The sequence below is a fragment of the Cherax quadricarinatus genome, chromosome 25 (assembly GCF_038502225.1).
Source record: "Cherax quadricarinatus isolate ZL_2023a chromosome 25, ASM3850222v1, whole genome shotgun sequence".
NCBI classification, from domain to species: Eukaryota; Metazoa; Arthropoda; class Malacostraca; order Decapoda; family Parastacidae; genus Cherax; species Cherax quadricarinatus.
The window spans coordinates 14,841,033-14,858,365 of NC_091316.1; the positions used below are offsets into that span (position 1 = coordinate 14,841,033).

At 51.8% G+C, this 17,333-nt stretch overlaps 1 protein-coding gene across 1 annotated transcript in view; it reads right to left on the bottom strand.

Annotated features, from left to right (window-relative positions):
* The window catches only part of LOC128690040 (uncharacterized), a 478,844-nt gene that overhangs the window by 365,488 nt on the left and 96,023 nt on the right, over nt 1-17,333 (bottom strand). Inside the window, exon 2 of the mRNA XM_053778572.2 lies at nt 16,889-17,082. Coding sequence (XP_053634547.1) covers nt 16,889-16,999 — 111 coding nt within the window. The 5' untranslated portion in view covers nt 17,000-17,082. The remainder of the gene's footprint in view (nt 1-16,888; nt 17,083-17,333) is intronic.

A 17,333-nucleotide genomic window follows, 5' to 3' on the forward strand; every position in this document is an offset into this window, starting at 1 on the left:
ACCCAGTCTTTAAAACTTCCTTTCTCCAGATTTCTCCCCACCAGAACTAATCCAGGGAGGGGCGATTACCTATTTTTGTATAGTTCTTTTTTTCCCCTTTTTCAGAATTTATTGAAAAGCCACGGATGGGGAAACTCTAAAAAAAAATCCCGATTTATGTGTCTTTACTGAAAACTATGTTTTGTCATTTTAGGAATGTGAGACAGACAGCATAATAAATATGTATATGTAAGGAATTATTGAAAATAAAAAATCCAATTTCTGAAAAAAGATAAATAAAATTTGAAAGAATACAATGTTTTTATTTTTTAATTTCGGGTTTTTTATTATATTACTTCATACCTCCATGGATACATAAGGGGGCAAATAAACTAATTGAGGGAAAAACAAAACTAATCTATGTTTGGGTATAAATAAACCGAATAAAGGGGGATGGAAAAAAATATATATATATATATATATATATATATATATATATATATTTCCCTTTTAAGGGGGAATGTGTGGTGCAAATTAGAAAATTGGGGGGTGAAAATTGGAGAAGGTGGGTTAATAAAAATTAGCGAGGCTGAAATGGTCTTTAGGTGGTTTTTTATTTAAGAATGGATAAAAGAAAACATGGGGAAGCAACTGTAGGGGGAAGGGAAGGGGGGGGGGTAATGAAAAGGTTGGGGGGGAGGGTAAAAAAAGGGGGTTAGAGGGTTTGGACTTCCAAAGCTGCGTGAGCTGTTAGATAAGTGAAAGGAACAAAAGGGTTTTTGGGCCTGACGGCTGTTAGGTGACAGGGGAATTTTGGAAGAATTGGGGAAAAAGTTTTTTTTATAACCGGGCTTGAACCTAAATGGGGAAGTACAATGTTTTTCTAAAGGAGGGGTTTGGGATATTGCGTTTGGGGGATATATTTGTATTTTTTTACGTTTTACTTTAAACTGTTTTTATTTGGACCCAAAAACAGTATTATTTTGTGGGAAAGTGTTGAATGTGAATTTTTCTTTTTGGGATTTTCTTTTTTTTGGGGTTTTCCTGACTTGTGGGAATTAAACTTAAATATATATATATATATATATATTTAAATTTTTTATATATTATATATTTATTTTATATTCCCCCAAAGGGTCATCTTACATTTCTTCTGTATGGGGGTTTGGGGAAAAAACAGTAGCTGAAATGAGGTAAAAACTGGTTCTTGGATGTGGGCCTAGCAGGTACAAAGGGGTCCTTTTTAGATGATCTTACACAGGTGATGACAAACAGGAAATGGGGCTCATCCCGAATCCATCCCCAAATTTAAAACTTTTAGTAGCAAAAAGGTGATCAAATCAAAAATACCCGGGCAGAAATTCCCCCCAAACCCCTGGAACCTCTGGGGAACCAGTGAAAATTTTCCCGGGAAAAAACTGGGAAAAGGGTTGAGTGGAACAACAATAGCAACTGCACCCAGTGCCGGGGACCACCCAATTGAATTCCCCGTTCTTTTTCTAAAATTTCACCCCTAATAACCTTTTGAAATATAACGAATATAGGAGATTTTTTAAAATCAACCTTACTTTGAAAACAGAGTGGGGCCGCACACTTCCCGTCAATAAGGATTTGGGGTTAAGTCACCCGTTGTTACTTTTTCTCCTCTCGTTGCATCAGGAAACTTTGGGATTCTCCTGAACATTTGGCAAGACTGAGTGTAAAAAGTTCTTTAAAAGGAATGATCTGAGATAATGAACGGCTCTGAAACCAGACCCTCCCAAAACTAAAATATCGATGGGAGATAGGGGAAATTTAAACCTCAACAATGCTTCAGGTTTTGGGGGAAGGGATAGAGCCCGCCTGGGTGAAGTTTCATGGGGGATTTTCGTGGTTTTCCAACCCAGCCTTGGAAAGCCTCGACCAACCATGTTTGTTTTTACTTCCCCCCTATTCTGGACACAGGTGTTTTGTGGGGTGGCACAGCCGGTTCGGATCCATTCTTTGTAAACCGACGAAAAATTAAGACAGGAGGGTTTACATCAAGGGGGGACCCCCGGGATACCCGGGGTAAGGGGGCCCCCAACTATGCAGATCTATGAAAAACATCCAAAAATTAAATTTTAAACCCGGACAGGGCAACAGGGGTGTGGAACTAAAATGGCATCTTTGGCTGATATATCCAAATACCAGGGGAAGGGGAGCAGCAACTTTAGGGTTCTGTCTAAAAATATGGAGAACTTGCCCATCATCATTTTGTTCCCCATGGCCAGAGACCCCCCCTGGGGGAAAAAAGTATCTAAGTTCCTTAAAGGGCGGAAAAACTCATCAGGGTAACTAGGGATCAGGGGGCTAGTTTTCTGTTCCCCGACTCAGCGCTGATGTTCAGAGGGTAATGCCTGTGTTTTTGGCCCCAGCTCTAGGCCCGGGTAATTTTGCATTATAATCATGACAAAAACGTAAAAATATTACTAAATGTACTCTCACTCATGTATGTATATGCCATCTTTATATCAACAATGTATCTTTTAAATATTTTAAACCATAATATGTAATAAAATATACCTATTGGTAAAAAAGAATGAAATGATGGGGTGGTAGGGGAAGGGGAATATTCAAACGGCTTCAGGAAGAAATCCAAATATTCTTCCTTAAAGCCTTTTTATCCACTTCTCCGAGGCTATGGGTCCCACAATTTACACCAGAGGTGGACCCATATATTTATATATATATATATATATATATATATATATATATATATATATATATATAATATATATATATATATATATATATATATATATATATATATACTGCATATATACCGAGGTGTATATCTCTCACCTCTATGGCATTTTATTGAGAAGTTTCGTCCACTAGGGGCTTCACCAATTCTCCTAGTGGTGGTTAGACGTCTTCACGAAAAAATGCCATAACCCGCATGGTGTGTCTCAACATACTCGTAGTACACAGTACCACTAACATAGACACTACTGCAACTTAACCACAGAACGGACGGAATTTGAACCCATGAATTTTAGAATTCACTTATCATGGATTCAATCCCTTCCCTTTCGTGGTTTGTTTGAAACCGTGTTATTACGATTTCGTGTTACAATTGTACCGTGTGTATTACACGACACAAACACTTTCAAATACACTACAGTCACACCTCACATGTCGGAAAAAGACACGCTACACTTTAATTATAGTCTTCTAGACCGACTTTGTGCATTATACAATATGAGAACGACTGTAACTCGTCATAGATTTATAATGAAGAGAATTCTGGGTGTTTTGCTAGCGAACATAATGCGTGATATCTGCACACAGGACGAGCTAATGCCAGTTGTCCAGCCTGTGATAAATTCTTCAATTAAGTTACTCCAAGAAGTGGCACTTCCACCTGTAGTCTCCAAGACATGCACAGGAAAAGTTGATTCAAAAGTACGGCGGCACCCAGCAAGGTAGGTGCAAGCTTCCTAGGACGGCACCCAGCAAGGTAGGTGCAAGCTTCCTAGGACGGCACCCAGCAAGGTAGGTGCAAGCTTCCTAGGACGGCACCCAGTCAGGTAGGTGCAAGCGTCCTAGGACGGCACCCAGCAAGGTAGGTGCAAGCTTCCTAGGACGGCACCCAGCAAGGTAGGTGAAAGCTTCCTAGGACGGCACCCAGCAAGGTAGGTGCAAGCTTCCTAGGACGGCACCCAGCAAGGTAGGCGCAAGCTTCCTAGGACGGCACCCAGCCAGGTAGGTGCAAGCGTCCTAGGACGGTTCCCATCACAGAACTTGGCTCCTAACACGGCTACCATTACAATACAGGACTCACTAGCAGAGTTACCATCACAATATAAGACTCACTAGCACGGCTACCATTTCAATACAAGACTCACTAGCAGAGCTACCATCACAATACAAGACTCACTAGCACGGCTACCATCACAATACAGGACTCACTAGCAGAGCTACCATCACAATACAGGATTCACTAGCACGAGTACCATGCATAAATTAACAGAACCAGGGTTCTACCAGTTTTTCAGTGGCTTAATATAAGAGCTAAGCACCAGCTAGGGAGCCAGTTAGCAAAAACATCTGCAACACATGAACTTAGCTAAGAGTGCGCTTAATGACCATACCTTTCACCTCATCACCAGCGCCTCCTATGATGGAGCTTAAGAATCTTTATGAGACATGACATGAACAAAAAGCCACAATACTGTGACTGGAACAATACACAAGTGGAAATGAAGACAATACACACCTCAAACCTTTTCCTGATGGTCGACCTATACAGGATTTTTGGGATTGGCTGATCACCTTCTTTCAAGGCTGAGAGATTGACCACCTTAAACTACTTCTACTTCACGTCTTCCACCGTCTCCAGTATTATTCTCTACATTGGAATGATAAAGACACTTGCTGGGGAAACGTCTTCACAATGTTGCACGTGTCTTATTCATCTAATTTAGGTTAGTCTAGCTTAGGATTTGTTGGATTTTCTATCTGTGGATATATTTTTGGGGGGAATATTTCCGTAGAATTTTTTGCTTTGGATTGTTCCAAGGTTCATTTTACAGCTGTGAACTGATTCGTATTTCAAACAAGGCTGAAGAAACGACAAATAATGAAGAATAAGCTATTGTCTGGGACATCATTTCGCTCAGTATAGACCTTCACCAAACTGTTGTGCCAAAAGTCCTGTAGACTGTGTAGAAGAAGACTGAGGAGCAGTTTACGAGGTTTCTGTATAAAGTGATAAAGTCAGAGGTTGAAGATAGCTTTATCTGCTCCAACTTTGAGAAGCAAGTCGCACTTGATGAAGAAGTGTAAGCAGCAACAGCGAGGGTTATTGCAAGTTATTTTCAACTACGAACTTTGCGGCATTCCTATGCTATTTACTATTACAAACAAAGTATAACTACTATAGAAGAGGCACAATATACACACGAAGGTGAGGGAGTCAGTATATATAGGAAAGGAGAACAGAGACGGGGCGAAGAGAGAAAGAAACGAGGTGGACAAGTAGTGGCAGAGATAATACTGGTAGTGGAAGTAGCCGGGGTAGTAGTAAGTAGTGGGAGTAGTGGTAGACAAAAAGGGAAGTGAAGCTAGGCAATAGTGCCTGTTATTTGTGTATTCTTCCAGTCACGGCACTGTGCCTTTTTCTTCTTTAAAGGCAAAGTATGTTTAGTGGGAGTATCTCAAGTATCGGTCGACCGCCTCTTCCAGCACCACATAACCCCTTAGAACACAATAAAGCCACTCGTCACGTACAACTTCTAACACTACGTTAGATGGCAATAAATTCACACTGTTATTTTTACTTCCTACAGAGTCATGCAGCAGTCCACGTCATCACGCAATACCGCTGCAAACAGACGTAACAAAAGTTTCGTTAACCTTAATTGCAGCTCTGAATGCAACAATCTCCCGCAAGCTTCATTACAAGTCAGGGCTCCTAAGTAATAAAGAAACAGTAGCGACGTTTTCTTTTGACAATTTATACGTCATAAAACAATATCATAATTACAAAAAAAAAAAAGATTTGGCAGGCGTTACGTAATCTATATTGCCAGTATCCTGGCGGTCAGTGTTTAACAGTGTTGTGGATTTTGTCGTTACAACTTACGTGACCACACATGCAAGGACATATACACCGACACGTGTGTATGTGGGTACACACACCAGCACGTGTGTATGACGGTATACAGACCGAGAGGTCTGTTGTGTGTATCTCTCATGACCTATACGCAGACAAGTATGTATCTCAGTGTACATACACCGAAAGATTTGTAACTCTCAGATAATATACACCAAGAGGTGTTTATCTCTCAGTACATACATCGAGAGGTGTATATCTCTCAGGGAATACACCGAGAGGTGTACAGTATATCTCTCACTGTATACACGTTTTTCGGTATGTATACAATATTATACACCAAAAAGATGTGTATATTTAATGTTTCACTCTAATCCATGTTTGGGGATTAAAACATTCTTGACTGGTGTACAGGGGACATGCAACATTAATGAGCCTAATGTAGTAGATAGGCTTCACACCAAGTAAGTCAGTCAGCTAAAGAAGATAAACAATATGACATTTAGGTGAAGATTGATCAGTCAGGTTCCAGGAATCACTGTCATCCTTTCACTATTTAGTACATTAATCTTTTTTATACAGTCCTATTAAATTAGTAGAGAACAGTATACAACAATAATTGAATCCGTATCATGCTGTGGGTGAGGTGGTGCTGTGGGTGTGGTGGTGCTGTGGGTGAGGTGGTGCTGTGGGTGTGGTGGTGCTGTGGGTGTGGTGGTGCTGTGGGTGAGGTGGTGCTGTGGGTGTGGTGGTGCTGTGGGTGAGGTGGTGCTGTGGGTGAGGTGGTGCTGTGGGCGTGGTGGTGCTGTGAGTGTGGTGGTGCTGTGGGTGAGGTGGTGCTGTGGGTGTGGTGGTGCTGTGGGTGAGGTGGTGCTGTGGGTGAAGTGGTGCTGTGGGTGAGGTGGTGCTGTGGGCGTGGTGGTGCTGTGAGTGTGGTGGTGCTGTGGGTGAGGTGGTGCTGTGGGTGTGGTGGTGCTGTGGGTGAGGTGGTGCTGTGGGTGTGGTGGTGCTGTGGGTGAGGTGGTGCTGTGGGTGTGGTGGTGCTGTGGGTGAGGTGGTGCTGTGGGTGAGGTGGTGCTGTGGGTGAGGTGGTGTTGTGGGTGAGGTGGTGCTGTGTGTGTTGGTTCTGTGGGTGTGGTGGTGCTGTGGGTGAGGTGGTGCTGTGGGTGTGGTGGTGCTGTGGGTGAGGTGGTGCTGTGGGTGTGGTGGTGCGGTGGGTGTGGTGGTGCTGTGGGTGAGGTGGTGCTGTGTGTGTTGGTGCTGTGTGTGTTGTGGTGCTGTGGGTGAGGTGGTGCTGTGGGTGAGGTGGTGTTGTGGGTGAGGTGGTGCTGTGTGTGTTGGTTCTGTGGGTGTGGTGGTGCTGTGGGTGAGGTGGTGCTGTGGGTGTGGTGGTGCTGTGGGTGAGGTGGTGCTGTGGGTGTGGTGGTGCTGTGGGTGAGGTGGTGCTGTGGGTGAGGTGGTGCTGTGGGTGAGGTGGTGTTGTGGGTGAGGTGGTGCTGTGTGTGTTGGTTCTGTGGGTGTGGTGGTGCTGTGGGTGAGGTGGTGCTGTGGGTGTGGTGGTGCTGTGGGTGAGGTGGTGCTGTGGGTGTGGTGGTGCTGTGGGTGTGGTGGTGCTGTGGGTGAGGTGGTGCTGTGGGTGTGGTGGTGCTGTGGGTGAGGTGGTGCTGTGGGTGAGGTGGTGCTGTGGGTGAGGTGGTGTTGTGGGTGCGGGGGTGGTGTGTGTGTTGGTTCTGTGGGTGTGGTGGTGCTGTGGGTGAGGTGGTGCTGTGGGTGAGGTGGTGCTGTGGGTGAGGTGGTGCTGTGGGTGAGGTGGTGCTGTGGGTGTGGTGGTGCTGTGGGTGAGGTGGTGCTGTGGGTGAGGTGGTGCTGTGGGTGTGGTGGTGCTGTGGGTGAGGTGGTGCTGTGGGTGTGGTGGTGCTGTGGGTGTGGTGGTGCTGTGGGTGTGGTGGTGCTGTGGGTGTGGTGGTGCTGTGGGTGTGGTGGTGCTGTGGGTGTGGTGGTGCTGTGGGTGACGTGGTGCTGTGGGTGTGGTGGTGCTGTGGGTGAGGTGGTGCTGGGGGTGAGGTGGTGCTGTGGGAGTGGTTGTGCTGTGGGTTTGGTGGTGCTGTGGGTGTGGTGGTGCTGTGGGTGAGGTGGTGCTGTGGGTGAGGTGGTGCTGTGGGTGTGGTGGTGCTGTGGGTGAGGTGGTGCTGTGGGTGTGGTGGTGCTGTGGGTGTGGTGGTGCTGTGGGTGTGGTGGTGCTGTGGGTGTGGTGGTGCTGTGGGTGTGGTGGTGCTGTGGGTGTGGTGGTGCTGTGGGTGTGGTGGTGCTGTGGGTGAGGTGGTGCTGTGGGTGTGGTGGTGCTGTGGGTGAGGTGGTGCTGGGGGTGACGTGGTGCTGTGGGTGTGGTGGTGCTGTGGGTTTGGTGGTGCTGTGGGTGTGGTGGTGCTGTGGGTGAGGTGGTGCTGTGGGTGAGGTGGTGCTGTGGGTGTGGTGGTGCTGTGGGTGAGGTGGTGCTGTGGGTGTGGTGGTGCTGTGGGTGTGGTGGTGCTGTGGGTGAGGTGGTGCTGTGGGTGAGGTGTTGCTGTGGGTGTGGTGGTGCTGTGGGTATGGTGGTGCTGTGGGTGTGGTGGTGCTGTGGGTGAGGTGGTGCTGTGGGTGTGGTGGTGCTGTGGGTGAGGTGATGCTGTGGGTGTGGTGGTGCTGTGGGTGTGGTGGTGCTGTGGGTGAGGTGGTGCTGTGGGTGTGGTGGTGCTGTGGGTGAGGTGGTGCTGAGGGTGTGGTGGTGCTGTGGGTGAGGTGGTGCTGTGGGTGTGGTGGTGCTGTGGGTGAGGTGTTGCTGTGGGTGTGGTGGTGCTGTGGGATAGGTGATCCTGTGGGTGTGGTGGTGCTGTGGGTGAGGTGGTGCTGTGGGTGTGCTGGTGCTGTGGGTGAGGTGGTGCTGTGGGTGTGGTGGTGCTGTGGGTGAGGTGGTGCTGTGGGTGTGGTGCTGCTGTGGGTGTGGTGGTGCTGTGGGTGAGGTGGTGCTGTGGGTGTGGTGGTGCTGTGGGTGAGGTGATGCTGTGGGTGTGGTGGTGCTGTGGGTGTGGTGGTGCTGTGGGTGAGGTGGTGCTGTGGGTGTGGTGGTGCTGTGGGTGAGGTGATGCTGTGGGTGTAGTGGTGCTGTGGGTGAGGTGGTGCTGTGGGTGTGTTGGTGCTGTGGGTGAGGTAGTGCTGTGGGTGTGGTGTTGCTATGGGTGAGGTGGTGCTGTGGGTGTGGTGGTGCTGTGGGTGTGGTGGTGCTGTGGGTGAGGTGGTGCTGTGGGTGTGGTGGCGCTGTGGGTGTGGTGGTGCTGTGGGTGTGGTGGAGCTGTGGGTGTGGTGGTGCTGTGGGTGTGGTGGTGCTGTGAGTGTGGTGGTGCTGTGAGTGTGGGGGTGCTGTGGGTGAGGTGGTGCTGTGGGTGTGGTGGTGCTGTGGGTGAGGTGGTGCTGTGGGTGTAGTGGTGCTGTGGGAGTGGTGGTGCTGTGGGTGTGGTGGTGCTGTGGGTGTGGTGGTGCTGTGGGTGTGGTGGTGCTGTGGGTGTGGTGGTGCTGTGGGTGTGGTGGTGCTGTGGGTGGGGAAGTGCTGTGGGTGTGGTGTTGCTGTGGGTGTTGTGGTGCTGTGGGTGGGGTGGTGCTGTGGGTGTGGTGGTGCTGTGGGTGTGGTGGTGCTGTGGGTGTGGTGGTGCTGTGGGTGAGGTAGTGCTGTGGGTGTTATGGTGCTGTGGGAGAGGTGGTGCTGTGGGTTTGGTGATGCTGGGGGTGTAGTGGTGCTGTGGGTGAGGTGTTGCTGTGGGTGTGGTCGTGCTGTGGGTGTGATGGTACTGTGGGTGTGGTGGTGTTGTGGATGAGGTAGTGCTGAGGGTGTGGTATTGCTGTGAGTGTGATGGTGCTATGGGTGTGATGGTGCTGTGGGTGTGATGGTGCTGTGGGTGTGATGGTGCTGTGGGTGTGATGGTGCTGTAGGTGTGGTAGTGCTGTGGGTGTGATGGTGCTGAGGGTGTGGTCGTGCTGTGGTAGTGGTAGTGCTGTGGGTGTAATGGTGCTGTGGGTGTGGTGGTGCTGTGAGTGTGGTGGTGCTGTGGGTGTGGTGGTGCTGTGGGTGTGGTGGTGTTATGGGTGAGGTAGTGCTGAGGGTGTGGTAGTGCTGTGAGTGTGATGGTGCTGTGGGTGTGATGGTGCTGTGGGTGTGATGGTGCTGTGGGTGTGGTCGTGCTGTGGGTGTGATGGTGCTGAGGGTGTGGTCGTGCTGTGGGAGTGGTAGTGCTGAGGGTGTAATGGTGCTGTGGGTGTGATGGTGCTGTGGGCGTGATGGTGCTGTGAGTGTGGTGGTGCTGTGGGTGTGGTGGTGCTGTGGGTGGGGTGGTGCTGTGGGTGTGGTGGTGCTGTGGGTGTGGTGGTGCTGTGGGTGTGGTGGTGTTGTGGGTGTGGTGGTGCTGTGGGTGTGGTGGTGCTGTGGGTGAGGAAGTGCTGTGGGTGAGGTGATGCTGTGGGTGAGGTGATGCTGTGGGTGTAGTGGTGCTGTGGGTGGGGTGGTGCTGTGGGTGTGGTCGTGCTGTGGGTGAGGTAGTGCTGTGGGTGTGGTGGTGCTGTGGGTGAGGTGGTGCTGTGGGTGTGGGGGTGCTGTGGGTGTGGTGGTGCTGTGGGTCTGGTTGTGCTGTGGGTGAGGTAGTGCTGTGGGTGTTATGGTGCTGTGGGAGAGGTGGTGCTGTGGGTTTGGTGATGCTGGGGGTGTAGTGGTGCTGTGGGTGTGATGGTGCTGTGGGTGTGATGGTGCTGTAGGTGTGGTAGTGCTGTGGGTGTGATGGTGCTGAGGGTGTGGTCGTGCTGTGGGAGTGGTAGTGCTGAGGGTGTAATGGTGCTGTGGGTGTGATGGTGCTGTGGGCGTGATGGTGCTGTGAGTGTGGTGGTGCTGTGGGTGTGGTGGTGCTGTGGGTGTGGTGGTGCTGTGGGTGTGGTGGTGCTGTGGGTGTGGTGGTGCTGTGGGTGTGGTGGTGCTGTGGGTGGGGAAGTGCTGTGGGTGAGGTGATGCTGTGGGTGTAGTGGTGCTGTGGGTGGGGTGGTGCTGTGGGTGTGGTCGTGCTGTGGGTGAGGTAGTGCTGTGGGTGTGGTGGTGCTGTGGGTGAGGTAGTGCTGTGGGTGTTATGGTGCTGTGGGAGAGGTGGTGCTGTGGGTTTGGTGATGCTGGGGGTGTAGGGGTGCGGTGGGTGAGGTGTTGCTGTGGGTGTGGTCGTGCTGTGGGTGTGATGGTACTGTGGGTGTGGTGGTGTTGTGGATGAGGTAGTGCTGAGGGTGTGGTATTGCTGTGAGTGTGATGGTGCTATGGGTGTGATGGTGCTGTGGGTGTGATGGTGCTGTGGGTGTGATGGTGCTGTGGGTGTGATGGTGCTGTAGGTGTGGTAGTGCTGTGGGTGTGATGGTGCTGAGGGTGTGGTCGTGCTGTGGTAGTGGTAGTGCTGTGGGTGTAATGGTGCTGTGGGTGTGGTGGTGCTGTGAGTGTGGTGGTGCTGTGGGTGTGGTGGTGCTGTGGGTGTGGTGGTGTTATGGGTGAGGTAGTGCTGAGGGTGTGGTAGTGCTGTGAGTGTGATGGTGCTGTGGGTGTGATGGTGCTGTGGGTGTGATGGTGCTGTAGGTGTGGTAGTGCTGTGGGTGTGATGGTGCTGAGGGTGTGGTCGTGCTGTGGGTGTGGTAGTGCTGAGGGTGTAATGGTGCTGTGGGTGTGCTGGTGCTGTGGGTGTGATGGTGCTGTGAGTGTGGTGGTGCTGTGGGTGTGGTGGTGCTGTGGGTGTGGTGGTGCTGTGGGTGTGGTGGTGCTGTGGGTGTGGTGGTGCTGTGGGTGTGGTGGTGTTGTGGGTGTGGTGGTGCTGTGGGTGTGGTGGTGCTGTGGGTGAGGAAGTGCTGCGGGTGAGGTGATGCTGTGGGTGAGGTGATGCTGTGGGTGTAGTGGTGCTGTGGGTGGGGTGGTGCTGTGGGTGTGGTCGTGCTGTGGGTGAGGTAGTGCTGTGGGTGTGGTGGTGCTGTGGGTGAGGTGGGGCTGTGGGTGTTGTGGTGCTGTGGGTGAGGTGGTGCTGTGGGTTTGGTTGTGCTGTGGGTGTGGTGGTGCTGTGGGTGTGGTGGTGCTGTGGGTGAGGAAGTGCTGTGGGTGAGGTGATGCTGTGGGTGTAGGGGTGCTGTGGGTGGGGTGGTGCTGTGGGTGTGGTCGTGCTGTGGGTGAGGTAGTGCTGTGGGTGTGGTGGTGCTGTGGGTGAGGTAGTGCTGTGGGTGTTATGGTGCTGTGGGTGAGGTGGTGCTGTGGGTGAGGTGATGCTGTGGGTGTAGTGGTGCTGTGGGTGAGGTGTTGCTGTGGGTGTGGTCGTGCTGTGGGTGTGATGGTGCTGTGGGTGTGGTGGTGTTGTGGGTGAGGTAGTGATGAGGGTGTGTTAGTGCTGTGAGTGTGATGGTGCTATGGGTGTGATGGTGCTGTGGGTGTGATGGTGCTGTGGGTGTGATGGTGCTGAAGTGCTGTGGGTGTGATGGTGCTGAGGGTGTGGTCGTGCTGTGAGAGTGGTAGTGCTGTGGGTGTAATGGTGCTGTGGGTGTAATGGTGCTGTGGGTGTGGTGGTGCTGTGAGTGTGGTGGTGCTGTGGGTGTGGTGGTGCTGTGGGTGTGGTGGTGTTATGGTTGAGGTAGTGCTGAGGGTGTGGTAGTGCTGTGAGTGTGATGTTGCTGTGGGTGTGATGGTGCTGTGGGTGTGATGGTGCTGTAGGTGTGGTAGTGCTGTGGGTGTGATGGTGCTGAGGGTGTGGTCGTGCTGTGGGAGTGGTAGTGCTGTGGGTGTAATGGTGCTGTGGGTGTGGTGGTGCTTTGGGTGTGATGGTGCTGTGGGCGTCATGGTGCTGTGGGTGTGGTAGTGCTGTGAGTATGATGGTGCTGTGGGTGTGGTAGTGCTGTGAGTGTTATGGTGCTGTGGGTGTGATGGTGCTGTATGTGTGTTAGTGCTGTGGGTGTGATGTTGCTGAGGGTGTGGTCGTGCTGTGGGTGTGATGGTGCTGTGGGTGTGATGATGCTGTGGGTGTGGTAGTGCTGTGAGTGTGATGGTGCTGTGGGTGAGGTGGTGCTGTGGGTGTGATGAAGGTGTGTAGGTGTGATGGTGCTGCGGATGTGGTGGTGCTGTGTTGATGTTACCGGTGTGCTGCTGTGCGGGTGTGATGGTGGTGCTGTGTTGATGTTACAAGTGTGGTGCTGTGCAGGTTTGACGTGGTGTGGATGTGGTGGTGCTGTGTGTGTGTGGTGGTGCTACGGGTGTGGAGCTGTGCAGGTGTGATGGTGATGTGAGTGTGATGATACTGTGGTGTGGCAGTGCTGTGGGTGTGGTGGCGCTGCGGGTGTGGTGCAACGTAGGTGTTGCTGTGTTGTGGGTGTGATGGTGCTGTGTGTGTGGTGGTGCTGTGTGGGTGTGATGATACGGTGGGTGTGGTGGTGGTGCTGTGTGGGTGTGATGATGATGTGGGTGTGGTGGTGCTGTGTAGGTGTGGTGATGCTGTAGGTGTGGTGGTGCTGTGGGTGTGGTGGTGCTGGAGGTGTGGTGGTGCTGTAGGTATGTTGCTGCTGTAGATGTGGTTATGCTGGAGATGTGGTGGTGCTGTGGATGTGATGGTGCTGCGAATGTGGTGCTGTGTAGGTGTGGCTGTGTTGTGGGCGTTGTAGTGCTGTGGGTGTGGCAGTGCTGAGGATGTAGTAGTGCTGGAAATAAATGGTATAAAATACCGACACAATGGAAATATAAACACAAATGCAGTATAATGTGATCCTTTATTGACAACGTTTCACCCACACAGTGAGCTTTTTCAAGTCACACACGGATCTACCTGGTGTTGGAAGGTACGAGAGTATTTATAGTCATGTTCAGAATGTTGAGGTCAGGTGGAGAATGCTGCATCTGATGATCTACCGGGTGGGGTTATAGAGTCTTGGGTAGCTTGGCAGGGGTATTGGACAAGTTGTGAGTAGACCTTCTGGAGTGTTCTATGTTCTTATGTGGGATAGCGATGAAGAAGTTCAGCTATAACATAGCTGAACCACTCGCCAAGAAACTTCTTCATCGCTATCCCACATAAGAACATAGAACACTGCAGAAGGTCTACTCACAACTTGTCCAATACCCCTGCCAAGCTACCCAAGACTCTATAACCCCACCCGGTAGATCATCAGATGCAGCATTCTCCACCTGACCTCAACATTCTGAACATGACTATAAATATTCTCGTACCTTCCAACACCAGGTAGATCCGTGTGTGACTTGAAAAAGCCCACTGTGTGGGTGAAACGTTGTCAATAAAGGATCACATTATACTGCATTTGTGTTTATATTTCCATGTAGTAGTGCTGTGGGTTTGGTGGTGCTACAATCGTCATAGTGTTGTAGGTGTGGTGGTGCTGTAGGTCTGGTGGTGCTGTAAGTGTAGTGGTGCTATAGGTGTGGTAGTGCTAAGTGGCTGTGGTGGTGCTAAGTGGGTGCGGTGGTGCTAAGTGGGTGTAGTGGTGCTGAGTGGGGGTGGTTGTTCTATAGGGGTGTGGTGGTGCTGTGGGTGTGGTGATGCTGTGAGTGAGGAGGTACTGTGTGGGTGTGGTGGTTCTGTGGGTGTGGTGGTTCTGTGGGTGTGGTGGTTCTATGGGTGTGGTGCTGTGGGTGTGGTGTTCTGGATGTGATGGTGCTGAGGGTGTGATGACTGTGGGGTGGTAGTGGTGGTAATGTAGATGCGATAGTGGTTTCATGCTGGTGTGGATGTCATGGTGGTAGTGTCATACTGATGTGAGTGTCATGGAGGTGGTGTCATGCTGGTGTGGGTGTCATGGTGGTGGTGTCATGCTGATGTGAGTGTCATCTCGGTGGTGTCATGCTGGTGTGGGTGTCATGGTGATGGTGTCATGCTGGTGTGGGTGTTATGGTGGTGGTGTCATGCTGGTGTGGGTGTCATGGTGTTGGTGCCATGCTGATGTGGGTGCCATGGTGGTTGTGTCATGCTGGTGTGGGTGTCATGGTGGTGGTGTCATGCTGGTGTGGGTGTCATGGAGATGGTGTCATGCTGGTGTGGGTGACGTGGTGGTTGTGTCATGCTGATGTGGGTGTCATGGTGGTTGTGTCATGCTGGTGTGGGTGTCATGGTGGTGGTGTCATGCTGATGTGGGTGTCATTGTAGTGGTGTCATGCTGATGTGGGTGTCATGGTGGTTGTGTCATGCTGGTGTGGGTGTCATGGTGGTGGTGTCATGCTGGTGTGGGTGTCATGGTGGTGGTGTAATACTGGTGTGGGTGTCATGGCGGTGGTGTCATGCTGGTGTGGGTGTCATGGTGATGGTGTCATGCTGGTGTGGGTGTCATGGTGGTGGTGTTATGCTGGTGTGGGTGTCATGGTGGTTGTGCCATGTTGGTGTGGGTGTCATTGTGGTGGTGTCATTGTGGTGTGGGTGTCATGGTGGTTGTGTCATGCCGGTGTGGGTGTCATGGTGGTGGTGTAACACTGGTGTGGGTGTCATGGTGGTTGTGTCATGCTGGTGTGGGTGTCATGGTGGTGGTGTCATGCTGGTGTGGGTGTCATGGTGGTGGTGTCATGCTGGTGTGGGTGTCATGGTGGTCGTGTAATACTGGTGTGGGTGTCATGGTGGTGGTGTCATGCTGGTGTGGGTGTCATGGTGGTGGTGTCATGCTGGTGTGAGTGCCATGGTGGTGGTGTCATGCTGGTGTGGGTGTCATGCTGGTTGTGTCATGCTGTGTGGGTGTCATGGTGGTTGTGTCATGCTGGTGTGGGTGTCATGGTGGTTGTGTCATGCTGGTGGGGGTGTCATGGTGGTTGTGTCATGCTGGTGTGGGTGTCATGGTGGTGGTGTCATGCTGGTGTGGGTGTCATTATGGTTGTGTCATGCTGGTGTGGGTGTCATGGTGGTGGTGTCATGCTGATGTGGGTGTCATGGTGGTGGTGTCATGCTGATGTGAGTGTCATGGTGATGGTGTCATGCTGATGTGGGTGTCATGGTGGTGGTGTCATGCTGGTGTGGGTGTCATGGTGGTGGTGTAATACTGGTGTGGGTGTCATGGCGGTGGTGTCATGCTGGTGTGGGTGTCATGGTGATGGTGTCATGCTGGTGTGGGTGTCATGGTGGTGGTGTTATGCTGGTGTGGGTGTCATGGTGGTTGTGCCATGCTGGTGTGGGTGTCATTGTGGTGGTGTCATGGTGGTGTGGGTGTCATGGTGGTTGTGTCATGCCGGTGTGGGTGTCATGGTGGTGGTGTAACACTGGTGCGGGTGTCATGGTGGTTGTGTCATGCTGGTGTGGGTGTCATGGTGGTGGTGTCATGCTGGTGGGGTGTCATGGTGGTGGTGCCATGCTGGTGTGGGTGTCATGGTTGTGGTGTCATGCTGGTGTGGGTATCATGGTGGTTGTGTCATGCTGGTGTGGGTGTCATGGTGGTGGTGTAATACTGGTGTGGGTGTCATGGTGGTGGTGTCATGCTGGTGTGGGTGTCATGGTGGTGGTGTCATGCTGGTGTGAGTGCCATGGTGGTGGTGTCATGCTGGTGTGGATGTCATGGTGGTTGTGTCATGCTGGTGTGGGTGTCATGGTGGTTGTGTCATGCTGGTGGGGGTGTCATGGTGGTTGTGTCATGCTGGTGTGGGTGTCATGGTGGTGGTGTCATGCTGGTGTGGGTGCCATAGTGGTGGTGTCATGCTGGTGTGGGTGTCATGTTGGTGGTGTCATGCTGGTGTAGGTGTCATGGTGGTGGTGTCATGCTTGTGTGGGTGTCATGGTGGTGGTGTCATGCTGGTGTGGGTGTCCTGGTGTCATACTGGTGTGGGTGTCCTAGCGTCATACTGGTGTGGGTGTCATGATGGTGGTGTCATGCTGGTGTAGGTGTCATGGTGGTGGTGTCATGCTGGTGTGGGTGTCATGGTGGTGTTGTCATGCTGGTGTGGGTGTCATGGTGGTTGTGTCATGCTGGTGTGGGTGTCATGGTGGTGGTAAAACACTGGTGTGGGTGTCATGGTGGTTGTGTCATGCTGGTGTGGGTGTCATGGTGGTTGTCATGCTGGTGTGGATGTCATGGTGGTGGTCTCATGCTGGTGTGGGTGTCATGGTGGTGGTGTCATGCTAGTGTGGGTGTAATGGTGGTGGTGTCATGCTGGTGTGGATGTCATGGTGGTGGTCTCATGCTGGTGTGGGTGTCATGGTGGTGGTGTCATGCTGGTGTGGATGTCATGGTGGTGGTCTCATGCTGGTGTGGGTGTCATGGTGGTGGTTTCATGCTGTTGGAAAGTAACATGGGTGTAGGTGGTGACGTGGGTTCAGGGGTACTCACCGAATGCGTGAAGGTAGTAGGTGCGATGATGGTGTGGGCGTGGTGGTGGGCGGCGGGCGAGGTGTGGGCGGCGCGGGCGGAGCGTCGATGAGACCAGAGTCTCGCGCCCATCTTAGAGTGGCCCAACACACAGGACACGACCGCCGTCACCAGCACCGCGGCCAACACGATCACCAGCACGTGTAGACCGTTCACTGTCAGGGAGAGAGAATGTGAGAGTCAGTAAGTGCACTGTCAGGGAGAGAGAGTGTGGGAGTCAGTACGCTGTCAGGGAGAGAGGGAGTTAGTACGGTCACTGTCAGGGAGAGAGCGAGGGAGAGTCAATACGTTCACTGTCAGAAATAGAGTGAAGGAGAGTCAGTACGTTCACTGTCAGGGAGAGAGGGAGTCAGTACGCTAACTGTCAGGGAGAGAGTGAGGGAGAGTCAGTACGTTCACTGTCAGG